This window comes from Macaca mulatta, chromosome 2 (assembly GCF_049350105.2).
Source record: "Macaca mulatta isolate MMU2019108-1 chromosome 2, T2T-MMU8v2.0, whole genome shotgun sequence".
NCBI lineage: Eukaryota > Metazoa > Chordata > Mammalia > Primates > Cercopithecidae > Macaca > Macaca mulatta.
Window position 1 is genome coordinate 101,564,085 of NC_133407.1, and position 16,414 is coordinate 101,580,498.

General features: G+C 45.8%; 1 protein-coding gene across 1 annotated transcript; it reads right to left on the reverse strand.

The window, feature by feature from the left end:
* Nucleotides 1–153: 153 nt before the first annotated feature.
* On the reverse strand, nucleotides 154–15,962 carry CX3CR1 (C-X3-C motif chemokine receptor 1). Its single transcript, NM_001265871.1, is given in 2 exon segments — nucleotides 154–3,143; nucleotides 15,903–15,962. A coding segment is annotated over 1 exon segment (1,068 nt). The 5' UTR covers nucleotides 3,135–3,143; nucleotides 15,903–15,962; the 3' UTR covers nucleotides 154–2,066.
* Nucleotides 15,963–16,414: the final 452 nt, after the last annotated feature.

A 16,414-nucleotide genomic window follows, 5' to 3' on the forward strand; every position in this document is an offset into this window, starting at 1 on the left:
ATAATACAACTCAGTAAAGGTTGTGTAATATTGACTTTCATATGTGTGTATCCAAAGCTAACATATTCCCATGCCCTTTGACTCAGTTTTCCCCATGGCAATGAATTTAACCACAGGAAATAATTGAATGGGAGAAAGAAAGTTATACAGATGGAAGTTCTATAAAATACGTATTTGCTAAACATTGGAAACCAGTTAAATGTTTATCAATAGAGTAATGGCAAGTAAATTGGGGTACATGATCTTGAAGGAGCATGACTTATTCTCTCATTCATTATACAAACATGAAGACTGCCAAAGAGCTATCAGATACACAGCAATTTATCAGATACCACATCGGCCTTCAATGAATACACAGTCTGGTAGAGTCTTCTAAAATGAGAATTACCAAACTACATAGAAAGCGAGCACTATTTGTGGTCTAATGTGAAGAAGAAAACAAATCAGATTATAAAACCATCTGTACATGACGACTGCAACTCTAAACATGTGAGAGTGTGAACGAAGTCTGGATGGGTGAATACAGGAATGACAATATTGATGTGATTAGATTGGATGACATTTTCTTTAGCATTATTACAATTGGTTTTCAAGCTTTAAAGCGTTAGATTGTTTCAAACGTTTCTAGGGGGGGAAAGAAGCTACTCCCATGACCCTGGCTCCCCAGGTTGGCAGTGGCATGAATGACGGGGTATGTTTCCAGATGGGCAGGAGCTTGCCACAAAGTGATTGGGAGGGGATATTCAAGACAGTCCAGGAGAGTCGGCTTAGGGAAGGCTATCACTCTGTAGACTTGGGAGTGCTCACCGGGTGCCATTGTAAGAACCAGCCTCTTCTGTGTGCTATGCCACACAGCAGCACCTGCAGGCTTCCCTAAGTTTTGTCAGCACCACAACTTGGGCATAGCACAGCAGTGCCAGCTGTGGGGGAAGCAGAAGCCTAAAAAGCAGACAAAAGGGTTGAGACCTGCAGGAGTTGGTGGCTAGTTCCTTCTGCTGGAAAGGATGATCTCTATGTGAAAGCCTTATCCCTCTTCTATAGACAAGGAAACAGAAGCTCGATTAGTCCCAAGCTACCAGACTTGGGGTTGGAATCCATCCCTTCTTATTTGGGGGCAGGGTTTTTCTGTTTCCCATACTGACCTGGGAGCAGGTGGAGATGCATTAGGTCGTATGGAAGAGATAGGCTGATAGGATGGGTGGAGCCCTTTGGGAAGGAGGAGGCAATGGGGAATCTGTTGGTAGGATCCCATGATGGAGGTATGAGAAGCCAAGCATTTGAGTTTTGACTCAATGCAGTAGGCAGTGGGGAGCCCTTATAGGTTTGGGGATGTGATGGAGGAGGGCTTAATGGAAATGAGGCTGGTGTAATCAGGGGAGAGGCTGGGTCAGGCACATGGTAAGGGTGGTGTGTGGCATTTGTTCTGTGTAATCAGAACAGTACAAATTCAACTTCTTGGAAATATGTACTTCTGCTTATCTATCAGTGAGATTGGACTGGAAGCTTCCATCTTACATATCCCTTCCCCATGGATAACAGCACCTTCCAGGGATGGGCACCTGATACAAACTTGGCCTATCAGAGCACTTCCCTGGGAATTTTGCCCTTGGGACCAGAGAAGCATGGGTGTCAGCCCCTCTCTGGTGATAAAGCTGTGTCATGTAAGTCTAGGGGATCTATAATAACTAAAAGATTTGAGTGTCAGAGAGAGGCAATTCTAGCTAGGCTCAGGCCCTGGTTTCCCCTCACTTTGAGGGCTCAGACACCCTTTTGTTATGCCACAATATGAACAATATTCACCACCCCCTTTTAACTAAACTAGACTGAGTTGAATTTTTGTCAACTGCAAACCAAAAAGTTCTGATGACATTTGCAGTAAGGGAGTTCAATTTGTTCATTGTTCAAATTTTGAGCACAATTCTCAACAACACTCTAGGGTGGTTTTGTGTGCATTGGGTCCACCACTTTGTGCCTGTAGGAAGCAACAACAAAAATCTCTCCTCACTATTCAGCATCAGGTTCAGGCACTCCAGGTTCTCTGTAGACACAAGGCTTTGGGAGTCCCTTCAGAGAAGGAGGGACGCATCTCCATCACTCGTGTGGTAAGTAAAATTGCTACTCAGAACACTTCCCTGCCTGCTCCTTTGTGATTCAGATGGGGAGAAATCAACATGGACTGAGCGCCCACACAGGACAGCCAGGCATTTCCCATACAGGTGGTAAAGGTATCTTCTGAACTTCTCCCCAGCAAATGCATAGATGAGAGGATTCAGGCAACAATGGCTAAATGCAACTGTCTCGGTCACACTGAGGGCCAGCCTCAGATCCCTCCTCATGTCACAACTGGGAAAGAAGTCATAGAGCTTAAGCGTCTCCAGGAAAATCATAACGTTGTAGGGTGTCCAGAAGAGGAAAAACACGACGACCACCAGAAGGATCAGTTTGATGGCTTTGGCTTTTTTGTGGTTCTTGCAGGAAAACAGCGTCTGGATGATTCTGAAGTAGCAGTAACTCATAATGAGCAGGGGAAGTAGGAAGCCAAGAAAATTTGCTTCCACATTGCGGAGCACGGGCCAGATTTCCTGGAGGACCTCAGGGTAGTCACCAAGGCATTCGTTTTCTTTCTGCTTTGTGAACATGAACTGGGGTGCTGCCACCAAAATGGCTGCTGCCCAGACGCCTAGGCTGATGGTGACGCCATGCTGCACAGTCCGGTTGTTCATGGAGTTGGCGGCCAGGACGATGGCCAGGTACCTATCAATGCTGATGATGGTGATGAAGAATATGCTTCCAAAAAAGCCGATGAAGAAGAAGGCGGTAGTGAATTTGCACATGGCGTTCTGGAGGCCCTCTTCATTTATCACATAGTGAGTCCAGAAGGGCAAGGTGGCTACAAACAGCAGATCAGACAAGGCCAGGTTCAGGAGGTAAATGTCGGTGACACTCTTGGGCTTCTTGCTATTGGTGAGGGCAAACACTACCAACAAATTTCCCACCAGGCCAATGGCAAAGACAACGGAGTAGAATATGGACAGGAACACAGTCCCAAAGGCCACGATGTCCCCAATATAACAGGCTTCAGCTGAATCATCGTACTCAAAGTTTTCTGTAACTGATTCAGGGAACGGATCCATGGTGACAGCCTGGATCAGAAAGAAAAACAAGTAACTGCGTTAGTTCTCAGAGAAACAAAGTTGGAATTCTGTGTGGCCTCATATGTAGGCAGGCAGGAAGAAACAAATATTGGTTGGGTGCACACTACATTTCCCAGCTTCCCATTTGCCATGTTGTTTAATCCCCACAACAGTCTTGCGATGAAGACTGCAACAGACTCTTTTGACAGGATAGGCAGAGTCCTTTGACTTGCCCAAAGCCATGCAGTAAATGGCTCCGTGAGCATTTGGCTCTAGGAATTTTTTTTTTTTTTAGATGGAGTCTCGCTGTGTCACCCAGGCTGGAGTGCAGTGGTGCAATCTCAGCTCACAGAAACCTCTGCCCCCTGGGGTTCAAGCAATTCCTCTGCCTCAGCCTCCCAAATAGCTGGGATTACAGGCGTGCACTACCATGCCTGGTTAATTTTTGTATTTTTAGTAGAGATGGGGTTTCATCATGTTAGCCAGGCTGGTCTCAAACTCCTGACCTCAGATGATTCACCTGCCTCAGCCTCCCAAAATGCTAGGATTACAGGCGTGAGCCACAGCGCCCGGCCAGCTCTAGGCTTTTTGAAGCTTGAGACAGATCTGTTTTTCTTTGACTGTCCAAAGTCTCTCCAAAAGCTAGCTAGTTTGACCAATGTGTGGATGAGAAAGGGAGAGCCATGAGCAGGAGGCAGGGGTGAGATGGGGTGAATTGGGGGTGCAGCTGTAATTCACACTTCCAGTCCAAACTTCCCCAAAGCAATTCTCCATCCTCTTCCTTTATTTCCACTTTTTCCACTCTCTGGCTCCTTACTTTTCCATGAAGCTAGGCCTGGAGAGAGAAGCTTCAGACCCAGAGCCTTGGGCAGAACAGCACCGGGAAGCCCTCATCTTTGTTTTTTGAGAAACATTTCACTTTCTCTTCTCCTTATAACCAAGTCCTTCTCTTTCTTAGCAGGTATCAGACAGTCACTCTAGAGTGACTACCTTATTTTGGGTTGCCCAGGACTTTCCTGGTTTTAGCCCTGAAAGTCCCACCTATTGGGAACCCCCCACTCCCAGGCAAATCAGGACTGTTGGTCATCCTACAACCCTAAGTGAAGAGGAGGTGTTGCCATTATTCAGGGCTCTGCAGTCATAGAGGGGCTGGCTGATCCAAGATGGAGGATGGGGCTCCGATGTCTACTGGCCTAGGTTCCGAGTGACTAATTCCCCCTTACATTACCAGCCTTATACTTCACTTTGGTCTGGTCTTCCCCACTATTCTTATCTCCTGTTACTTTCTGAGCAGGAATTGAAAAAAGAAGACACTTCTGCAGGCTGCACTCCCCTTCTTTTCGCAGCCAGGACTTGGTCATTCACTCCAGAGCTGGCTGGGAGGCAGCCCCTTCACACTGCTCCTCTGGGTGTCTCCTCCTCCCTTCCTTATGATACCACAGATGCAGATGGGTCCCTCAGAAACCCTCAAAACAGGCCTCCTGGTTGTCACCGCCTCCCTCTTTACCACAACTTACAGCAAAGCCTCACGCTTTAACCGAGGGAGTTTCCACGCCCCACTATACCCTTTCCATGATGGTTTTACCCAGGCGGTGTCTCACCAAGATGAGGCCCACCCAGCCAGGGTGTCACTTCTCCCTTCCCAGCCTCTTCTTTGAGGACTGCATCTCACCCAGAATCTCCTGGGATAAGTGGGCCAGGGCTTTACGACCCAAGCTGTCTCAGGCTGTGATGAGTTCCCAACCCCAGGGAACGTGTATGCCTTCTCTGCTTCAGGCTGCAATGCCCTTTTCTCAGAGAATAATCTCTGGTTGTGACATTAATTAATAATATTTAAGTCGAATGGTATAAAATGGCTGACATGCAGCTATTTTTGAGCCACATCCATGTCAGTTTCATATGACTCAAGCTATATGTGGGGAAACAGAAATTGCTACTTAGTGCCTGTAGCTTGTCACAGAGCATGATCTTCCCAGACACGATGCTCTATGAGTAAAAATAGTCAAGTCCTTGGTGGTTCTATGTTAGGGACCCTGGAGCTAGCTACTTTCTCCCTCCCCTTCCCCCAGTGAGAAGAGCTGGCAAAGCTGACCTCAAATCCAATAAAAATTGTCCTGCATCTCTTCACATGCCTGTGGTCGGTCCTTTAGCCCAGGAACTTCTGTGGACTCGGGCGCTCCCGAGATTGAATCCTGCATCTGTCCTCTCTGGCTGAGTGATGGGTGAGCTTGAAACTTCTGAGTCTAACATTCTTTGTCTGTAAGATCGGGATTCATTCTCATGCCTGTACACAGAACTGTTTTAGGGGGAGCACCTGGCACAGTGTGTCGCATACAGCAAGCACTTAATACATGTTCAATTTGTTTCCTGCATTATGTGAGGAAGCAGAAGCCCTTTGGATCTTTGGAATCATCAAGGCTGCCTGTGGACTCCCATGTTCCACCTCTACCCTGGGTATCCTGGGAATTTGATCTTTAAAGGTCACTTTATTTTTTTTCCCCCTGAAATAAGACACGTTTTCTTTTCAGATTATTTTGGGGGAGGGGAACTAAGCCGCCCTTTATTGAGCTTTTACTAAACTGTCAGACTTATTGCTCTACTTGGATCATTATCAATCTAATCCTTTCTGCAATTCTGAAAAAAAAAAAGGTTCTATATTTAATTCACTGCCCTGTTGAATGGCTCTGGGGATATTCATGATGAGAGGAAGGAATGGGACAAATGTGGAGAAGGCAGGGAAGTTAGAAATAAGCAACTGACTTTCTGGTTGAGTGGCAGACGGGTCCCAAATCCGGCCCTTTGCCTTACTGGGTGCCTGGGCTCAGGGCTGCCAGGTGCACAGGAACATCTCTAATGTGCACCAAGTCTCCATATAAGCCTCGGGTGGTCCTGGCTTGGCGGGGAGCTCATGAAAAGATCAGTCAAGCACAGTCTAAGCCAGGAAGGAGCTTGTTTTCTCAATGGGGAAAATTCACATAAAAGCTTTGGTTAAGGCAGAACGGAAGAAGTGGGTCAATGTATCCTCTGAAGATGGGATGCAAATTCAGGTCATGCTCTGGGCGGGATGGTGTTGCCTGACACGTGGTGGTATTATGTATTGAGAGCCAAATGGCTAGTTATGGGCACCCATCTGGCTTGGGACTGCTCCCTGCCATCCAAGGGGTCTGCTCAGTGCGGGCAGAAGAACACTCTGCAGCCCTCATCCTAGCTCCCTGCTGTCTCAGCGTCCCCAGTGAAGACCCTAGAATTGCCATGGCTCCCACAGGAGTCTCTCGGTGCTGGCACAGTGAGTGCATGCAGTGGGTGCTCACCCAGCATACTGTGGTCCCTGCTACGAGTCATCTGGACCATGCTACAGAGGAAAGAGTGGTACAGATACCGCTTTCTACGAGTTCCCACGTGATTCTGAGGATCAGCACTGGTCATTGAGGGACATTGTTGACCTTTATATTCACATTTCCATTTTGCACACATCATGCCTCACAGGAGGCACAGCTGGGTGAAGCACCTGGCCCATCCCACAGCTGGAAGCACAGGGAGCGGGACTGAGGCCAAGGCCTGTGCTCTTCCCACTCTCCCTTGAAGATGGAGGCGACTTGGGCCCTGGGCTTAGGGTTCAAATCCTGGCAGGGGAGAAGAGTCAAGGACACAATGACTACCAAACAGTTGAGTCCCAAATCCAGTGGTAAAAAGGCATCAAAACAACAGCCTTAGCTTTCTCCTCTAAAAAATAACCTCTTAGGTTTTTTGAGAGCATAAGAATTAAATTAGTTTAAATTGCTTATTGGGATTTGTCATAGACACATAGATGCTCAAGAAGTGTGCACACTGTCACTGCAGCAAGCTTGAAATACAAATGAAGGGAAACAACCCCAATGTAGATCACTAGGGACAGATCAAATTACGATAAGTCCAATTAATGGAATACCAAGCAGCTGCTTAAAAACACAGTTTCCAGCTCTTGGAAACTTGGGAAAAACAACAAAAACAGGCAAATCTGTATGTTCTGTTATGGAACAATCTCTAAGATATACTGGTAAATGAAAAAAGCTAGGTGAGGTACCATGTACATAGTATGCTGTCATTTGTGGGAAATAATGATGTGTGCGTATTTTGTACAAGGTTTAAATATCTCTTAAGGAATACACTGGTGGTGGTAATAGTAATTATCCCTGGAGAGGGATTCTGAAGGCCTGAGGATGTGGGAAAGGAGACAGTCAGAAAACAACTTGGAAAACACAACCTCTCATTTCAACCATGCCTCTCACATGTGGCTTTTGAACATATGTGGTCATGAAATAGATATCAGCGTGGGTAACAGCAGCTCTGTTTTCTGTGCAAATCTCAAGAACAGCATGAGTCATGGGGCAACATAGGGTTTTGCCTGGTTCTGAAGGGACTTGTACTCTGTGTGCTGGAACTAGTTCAAACCCACCCTTGGTAGCCAAATGCCCCAGAGCATGTGAAGGCACCATTTACATCAGAAATCTGACATCAGTGAAGATGTGTCCTTCACAGAATTATTCCAGTGAACTTGATAGCTTTAGCAAGGTGCTTTTTAAGGAATACTGAGCCTGAGCTGAGTGCACCTCATATTTGTGTATCCTCCAAGATGTTCAAGGTTTGGGAGCTGAGCCTAAAGATAGGGCCCCCTGGCAGCAGATGGGAGTGTGGCCATGCCTTGGGGGTGGCCTGCAGGGTGGTTAAAGGCCTGCCAGAGGTCTAAATAGCTTTCATCTTAGGCTGGACCATGGCTTTCCTTTGTCCCTGAGGGACAATAGAAACCAAATGGAAGAATCAAATGAGGTAAGACTTTGCAGTGTCTACCCAGCTGGGTTTCATATCCACAAGGGTTGTTAAGACACATGCATTCTGGGATGTTGCACTAATAAAAGAACCATCAACTAAGGCTGCACTTTACAACTTAGTGCAGTAGCCAGTAAGAATTTAAACCTTCTCTGGGCCATCCTCAGGCCTCCTTACCCACTATGCAGTTAAGCCAAGGTTTTACTAAACGGCCTTGAGCTGAGAGTTTCGGTGAACCTAGACAGAGCTTTGAGTGTACACGTTTCACACCCAAGTAGAAATTTGTAAATTCCCCACTCACATCCGCGGCTGATCCTGGTCTACTTCCTCTGGCCTACTTCCTTTTCTCATGCCTGCTTATTTATTTTTTAACTTTTTAGGGGAGGGACGCTCATCATTACCCATTGTTTCCAATCAGCTTCCCTTTTCTATACTTCCCTTCTTCTTTAGATGGCCCAAATCCATTTCTTCTTCTATCTGACATCCTTTTATGTTGCTTTCCCCTTCTCTTTTGGCTTCACATCCAGCTTACTGTTTTCTAGATCCAGTGTATCTTCTGGTAGTTTTTACTCTCCTGGTCTCTGTTTATGGCTTTTTAGTAAAAGCAAAGACTAGGTTTGAGGTTCAGTCTGGTGCCAAGAAAATTGTGAGCCTTAATTTTTTTCTTTGTACCAAATGAGAGTAGAGAATTGCTCGAGGAGCCCCAACCCAGACTTTCCTTATGAGGATATCATTGTGCTGTTGGCGTTGCAGAATCTGAAGTTACCCTCAGAAAGTCCCAGTTTAGAAGGAGAGGAGGCTGCCATTCCTGGGTGCCTGCTAAGTGTCATGCTCCACATACAAGATCCCACCATATTCTCTTCACAATCCCACTTGAGAAATGATGATCCCCATGGTATAAATTAACCAGCTGAGGCTCAGAGATTTGGTTAACTGGTTTTCAAGGAAGCAAAAGAGGCAGGATCTCAACCCCAGATGCCTCTTTCCACAAAGCCTGTGCTCCTTGCACTGCACAATGTTTTTCTCCCTGGAGGGGAAATCTGCAGGATATTGCAGGCCACTTCTCTCAAAGTAGAACTGAAAATAGCAGACCCAGGCCCCTTAAGAGAAACTGGTCCATGATGCATCTCTGAATTGGTTGGGGTTTTCCCCTCTAGGCTCATAACCCAGCAGGCTGGCCCTCAGGGATTGGTGAGTGGAAAATGGAAGGTGGGGTATTATTTGCTCCTCCAGCCACCACTAGGTTGTCCACACTGCCAGAGCCCCAGGAATCTGGCTCCCATTAACGATGGTGAGGAAACTGGGGTCATTTTCTCTGGAGAGGAAAAGTCTGAAGGCTGAAGGGTAAGCCTATTTTCTGCTTTCAAATATATGATAGTGCTTTTAAGAGCCACATGTTTCACAGGAGCCCACACATTTCCGAAGATGAATGGCTGAGAGACCCTGGGCAGGTCACTCCGCTCTGCTTCAGTTTGTTGATGTATGAAATTAAAGCATTGGACCAGACCACCTCTAAGAGCCTTGCTAGCTCTGGCATGTTCAATTTTTCAGCAAGAATCAAACAGAAGGAAACTGCTTGTTTGTTTGTTTGAGATAGGATCTCTCTCTGTTCCCCAGGCTGGAGAGCAGTGGTGTGATCATAGCTCACTACAGCCTTGAACTCCTGGGATCTAGCAATCCTCCCACCTCAGCCTCCCAAGTAGCTGGGAGTATAGGTGTGCACCACCATGCCCAGCTATTTTTGGTAGATATGGGGTCTTACTATGTTGACCAGGCTGGTTTTGAACATCGGGCCTCGAGATCCTTCTGCCTGGGCCTCTCAAAGTGCCAGGATTACAGGTGTGAGCCATTATGCCTGGCCAAGGAAGCAGTCTTAAAGAGCAACATGAGTCCTAGGTCAGCAAAAGTGTGGTCTATTGCCAACAGAGAGGCTGCCCAGCAGCTTGCACAGGGAACATGACACCTCTGGGGCAAAGCCTCTGAGAATTCAGATGAGGTTCTGTTTGGAGACAGGGAGCTGGATCAGTTGATCAAGTCTTGGCAAATCTCGTTTACCTTGCACTAGACAGAAAGGTTCTCAGTTGGCTGCCATGCCCAGACCCCTGACTGTTTAGGAAGCCAAGTTTTACCAGGTCCTGATGGTTTTCTCATTTATGATGGCAGCTATTTTCATAATACACATCCCTTGGGATGCAGAGAGAGCAAAGGCTGATGGGGAGAGGAGTGCTGAGTTCCATGTTAAGGAGCCATGAGGAAACATTTTATACCCCATCCCCTATGCAAGTAAATTCAGTGACTATCTATTCCCATAGCAATGATTCCACCTAGAACAGCATGGCATTGTCTACCCACCGGGGTTTCACACTGGCCAAATGCACACCCAACCACCCCCTCCAGCCACCACCAAAAAAAAAAAAAAAAACAGCAACAGGAGAATCCTATTGGGTTTAGTGAATTGCCCCTTTACAAAACCTGCCATTATTTTGCGTTTGAAGCCCCGCCCTTCCCTTTCCTCTTCAAAATACTTTATGGTATTTATTTATTTATTTATGTCAAAGTAAACTGCAAAATTTTGAAGGCAAATACTTCATAATTGAGAAAGATGGACTTGTTAATTGTTTAATTATTAATTAAGTCAATATTTTTGAGCATCTGTACCATATTCTAGTCTAAGGATAAGTAAAGATTAAAAATAAAAACCTTTAATTCTTCTTGTTAAAAATTAGGACAGAGATCACCTCACCTCCTTTTTTTCTCAGAGCATTTACTTTAGAAAACTTTTTTTTTTTTTTTTTTGGACACGGAGTTTCACTCTTGTTGCCCAGGCTGGAGTGCAATGGTGCGATCTCGGCTCACTGTAACCTCCACCTCCTGGATTCAAGTGATTCTCCTGCCTCAGGCTCCTGAGTAGCTGGGATTACAGGCACCCACCACAGCACCCAGCTAATTTTTATATTTTTAGTAGAACCATGTTGGCCAGGCTGATCTCGAATTCCTGAATTCAGGTGATCCACCCGCCACAGCCTCTCAAATTGCTAGGAATACAGGCATGAGCCACCGTGCCCGCCTAGAAAATTGTATGTATTTTCTCCTCTCTTTGAATGTATGTAAATCCTTTTGAAACTATATAGGCTTTTTGTCAGCTTTATGAGCTAGGCTAGTCTTTCCCAAGGACCTGGGCGTCATCTCTTTGAAATGTAAACAAGCCTAAGAGAGACAGTGCTTCTATCTCCTAGTTTCTGTGGGAAGGTAGGAGCCTAACTGAAGAACCTTGCTCTGTGCTGCAAAATTATCCCTTGTCTTAAAGATAAATTTGATTTTCCTCTGGGTAGAGCCAGTTAGCTAACACAGGTTGTTACCCTAATTACCAGGTAAATTTAGAGTGAACCATGTGTGGCAAACGGTGCTGGCAAGATCTTTTACTTGAGGAACGTTATTGTTTGTCTTGATAACACGTGTGTAACAGATTGTATCCACTTGGCTATACAAAAGGGGGAGATTTCTTTCTGTTCTTGCAACCTCTTAGTAGAAGGCCTATAATGCTCTGAACGTTTTGGTTTACTGCTTATTCCATAATAAAACTGTTCTTTCTCTACTCCTTTTGTGGAGAGAATCTCTGTGTTGAAAGAAGACTTTGTTAATTCTATTTCACCAATACTAAGCACTGTACTAAATTCTGTAGAGGCAAAAGTGTTTAAGATACAGTTCCTAGAAGTGTTTATTATTGTTTAGTAACAGAATGTAAGAAAAGTTATGGGAAGCCCAAGGATTGAACCTCTATATCTGTCTCCTTAAAAACTGGGGGAGGGTGATCAAGAGGATATTACCAAAAAAAAAAAAAAAAAAAAAAGCTGCCATTTGAGCTGATGTTTTAACGATGGGGAAAGTCTTCCGGGTTGGCCAAGATGGAGGTGGCAGTGAATAGCGGGTGGGCTTTGAAGACAAAGTCACAGAGGGTCTGAGCATAGGACGGTTTCCCAGGGCCAAGGCCAGGCAGAGGGAAATAGAAACAGAAGGCAGTGAAGATGGTGGAGCTGGGAGGGACCCACATGCTCCCGGAGTGTTCAGGAAAGTCAGTTTAGGCTGAGTGCAGGGCTTCGGGGAAGGATGCAGAGAAAGCCAAGGCCAAAAAGGGAGAAGAGGGACAAAGAGAGGGGTCTCAAATTCCACACTAAGTAACTACAAGGAAAAATGATGAAAGACTTTGAAAATAGACACACACTGAGTGATGAAAGGACTGGGAGTCCTTTCTAGCATACTCTTTGGGGCTACCTCCCCCTTTTATTGCCTGAGCTAATTTTACAGCACCGTAGGTTATAGCAGATAGCAGTGCAAATGACTCTTGCTCATGGAAATACAAATTGTGTCTGGTGGAGATGCACTAGATTAAATGCCCTGTGGATATGGACCAATTGTGCCTTTATCTCTAAATTCTTCTCAGTATTTCTGAAAGCATCTCACCCGTGCTGTTGGTGTGGCTGTAGACTGCTAGTTCTCATTGCTGCATAGGATTCCACTGTATGAATAGTCCGTGATTTATTGCCATTTCTGCTGCTAATGCACACATAGGTGGCTTTCAGTTTGTTGCTAGTTTGGACAATGTCGCTGTGAAAATTTTTGTGCATGTACATCTCCTACAACGTGGATGCATTTTAAAAGTTTAGTCTTCAGCCAAATCAAAAAATATGAATCCATATATGAAGATCAGAAATAAGCAAAGCTAAACTACATTGTTTAGGGATGATAGTTAGATTCAGTCAAACTATAGGGAAAAGCAAGGAAGTAATCACCATAAAAGTCAGACTTACGGTTCTTTATGGGAGAGGAAGAGGCTGTGGTCAGGAAGGGACATGAGAGAGGCTTCTGGGATTCTCTTTCTCAGCCCGGATGGTGGTAATGTGGGAAATTAAATCTAATACTTTGCTAACCCAGACAGTGTTCTTTCAGTGTGTTGTATTTTGCAATAAACAAAATACAACACACTGAAAGGAGACTTTGTTTTCTCCTTAAGCACACTTTAAGGGGAAAACAAAGGTGGTCTAGGAAGATGTTTAAAGACATATAATACAGCTTTTCTTCCCTACTCACAAGCTAAAATGCTGCATTTTGGCCAAACAAGATGAGGGGGCTGAAGCATCAGCTGTGGCCAGTGTGCCGTGACAATCCCACCTGTGTAGCAGCCAGCAGATTCCAAGCCCCTCAAGAGGGCAGGTGGGATCAAGGTTCAGCTAGAAGCCCCAACTTTCCCCTGGCTCTTCTGGGCAGAGTGAGTGATGCCAGAGAGCCCGACTTCTCGGAATGCCTGGGCTGTGCTGCTAGGAATCAGAACATGTCCTCGGGAAAGGCAGCCAAGATCTGGATTCTGCCATTCAGGTTCCACTCCCTCCTACAACCATGACCTGCTATGGAGCAGTAGAAGTTCCCCTCCTTGTTCAGCTCCTCCATTACAGGTGCTGGTTCCAAACGTCTCTGAACTCAGGACACTGGGTCAGAGGCTGGGGCTGGGGAGGAGCAGTTGGATGCCTGGATCCAGCAGGAGGTTTTTTGAGGCTAGGGTCTCTGGCTAGGGAGAACCATACCTGACATTGCCACTGTGCCATAGCTGCCCAGGGCCGGGCAGGGTTCCTCCTCGGCTGGGGTGGACTGGGTCAGCTCTAACACGTTCTTTGCTCTCCTCCCCCTATAGCTCTGGATTCTTCACAACCTCATTCAATAGTAGTCAGTGTTTTTCAGGTATCCAAACTTTCTGAGACTCGGTTTCCTCATGACAACAATATGTATTGTTTCTTGAGCACCAAAGACGGGTCAGGCAGTGTGTTTGGGACTTTCTATGTCATGCCTTTAATCCTTGCAGAAAGTCGACACATACCCATTATGTGGCTTCAAAGGCTGATGAACAATCTCCATTTTAAAAGTAGGCAGCAGACTTAGCAAGCGCTGTGCACAGTCACCAAGTGCAGAGCCAGGACTTCATTCCAAAGCCAAGCTGCCTATGTCCCCATCTGTGAAGCGGGGTCAGCTGAGGAGCAGGGCTCAGGGGCAGACTTTGTGGAGACTGGCACGTGGCTGATGGATAGTAGGTGCTCCCTTCCCAGAGGTGTGGCAAGTGCCAGGTCAGCCTGAGCACTAAGAAGAACCACACTGAATTTGGGCTGAGACTATTTCCTGCCCTGCTTTCCTTTGTGAAAATAAAGCCAAGCGAAGAGGAAGATGAAAGAATCCACCCTAACCTTCCTGAGCCCATTTCTCATTCCCAGGGGTTTTGAACCCCAATCCACTGCCCCCATTCCCAACCCACAGTGGTCCCCAAGGCTCTGCAGCACAGATCTGTTGCCCACCCTGCCTCTTCTCAGGAAACCTAGGTCCCTCCAAAGCGCCCTCGGGGCCTGGGACGAACTGTGCCCCAAGCAATGCAAGCTTTCTTGCCTGCTTTCACATGGTTCAATTTTCCTTTTTTTTTGGCTCAGTTTTTTTCTGCCTCAAGTTTTCTACCTCAAGTATTTCAAAAATTAATTTTTTTATTTTTATTTATTTATTTATTTATTTATTTATTTTGTGGAGGGGTTGTTGAAAGAATCCTAAAATTGCTTAGCCGTTCTCTGGACTGAGCAATAAACTCACAAAGCAAGGATTGCAGGCTCTGTGAGGCTGTGATTGCCAGAGGCAAGGCAAGAGAAATAACAAGCCGTGGCCATTCCTCAGCTGGGGTCTCTGATGGATTTCCTCCTGTTCTGCACTCAGAATGTCTTTCTGAAGACCATGTTTTCCACCCACACAAACCTGAGCCTGAGTGTCCTCACAATGGTTGTAACAGCATATATCAAAATTGAACACTAAATTTGTGCCAGGAATTTATTAATTAAAATAGCTTTTCTAAAAAACTGTAGATGGGCCAGGCGTGGTGGCTCACACATGTAATCCCGGCACTTTGGGAGGCTGAGGTCGGTGGATCATCTGAGGTCGGGAGTTCCAGACCAGCCTGACCAACATGGAGAAACCCCAACTCTAATAAAAATACAAAGTTAGCCGGGCGGTGGTGCATGCCTGTGATGCCAGCTACTTGGGAGGCTGAGGCAGGAGAATCGCTTGAACCCAGGAGGCAGAGGTTGCAGTGAGCCAAGATTGTGCCATTGCACTCCAGCTTAGGCAACAAGAGCGAAACTCTGTCTCAAAAAACAAAAAACAAACAAACAAAACCCAAAAAACCAAAAAACCAAAAACCTGTATATGGCACAAAAAGTGGAAGAAAAAGGAAAAAAAACCCATGAATCTATCTGCAATGCAGTTTCCTAGAATCAACCACAGCAATCTTTTAGCTTTTCTCTATCTACATTTTATACATATTTTATATTTATATTAAGTGCATTTATATTTATATTAAAATGCAGATAACATTTTAAAAACTCTTTATTATGAAATTTTCAAATAAAAAGTAACTTTTCAAAAAAAGCAGCGAGAACCTCCTTGTACCCATCACCTGGCTTCAACAATTAGCAACCCATGGTCAATATTCCTCTATTCCCCACTTAATGTCTCTCCCGAATTTTTTAGTTTCACCCATAAACACTTGTGTGCATCTCTAAAAGATAAGCACTCTTTCTTAAAGAAGACTTTAATGCAATTTCTCATCTCAAAAAATTAGCAATAATTCCTCGACAGCATCCAGATGCAATTTTTCATGCTTTTTTCAGTTAGTATAAAATCATGAGCTTTTCTCCACGTCTCTAAAATGTAATTACTAATGTTTCTAATCTTATTCCACCAGGTTGAGTGTAATTATAAATTACACTGATCACTCCTTGCCTCCCCCACTCTTCCATCCCCTTGGACATATTTAGGCTACAACATCCCCAGGAAAGTGGTTTCCATTGTCTGCACGTAAGGCAAACAAACATTATTAACCTGTTTGCTGTCCACTGCTCCACCCCACCCACAGGTACCCAACTAGTCCTGTGCACCTACCTGGCGTGGACTGCCAAGGGAACCTCTGGATCTGCCAATCAGCCACCCTGTCCTGCGCAGACTCTACCAGAGACGAGTATTTCCCTTTCCTTCCCTCTAAGAGCATTTTATTTGCAGAGTTAGCCAATAGTATCTTGTTTCCTGTGAGGGAGACTATCTTTAGATGCTGCAACAGGCAAGCTCAGATACTCCAGGGTGGAGGCCAGCTGCCAACAGGAGGGCCTGACTTTGTAAACCTGGAAGACCTAAACCTCGGGGAAGACTGCAGAGCTGGAGGGAGAGAGGTGCCACTTACCCCAACCTGGAGGCAGGGGGCAGGGAGCAGGCCCTGCGGTCAGCAAAGCACAGCACAGTCAGCTCTCATCAATGGGGTGCCTTCAGGAAGCTGAGAGAGCTCATGGGGCCCTCAGCTTCCCTGCCCACGAAAGGGACCCCAGAGTACTCACTGGACCACATTGGGGCACACATAGCTCTTCTCCTCAAAGTGTGGTCCCAGGTGCTGGGAGCTTATT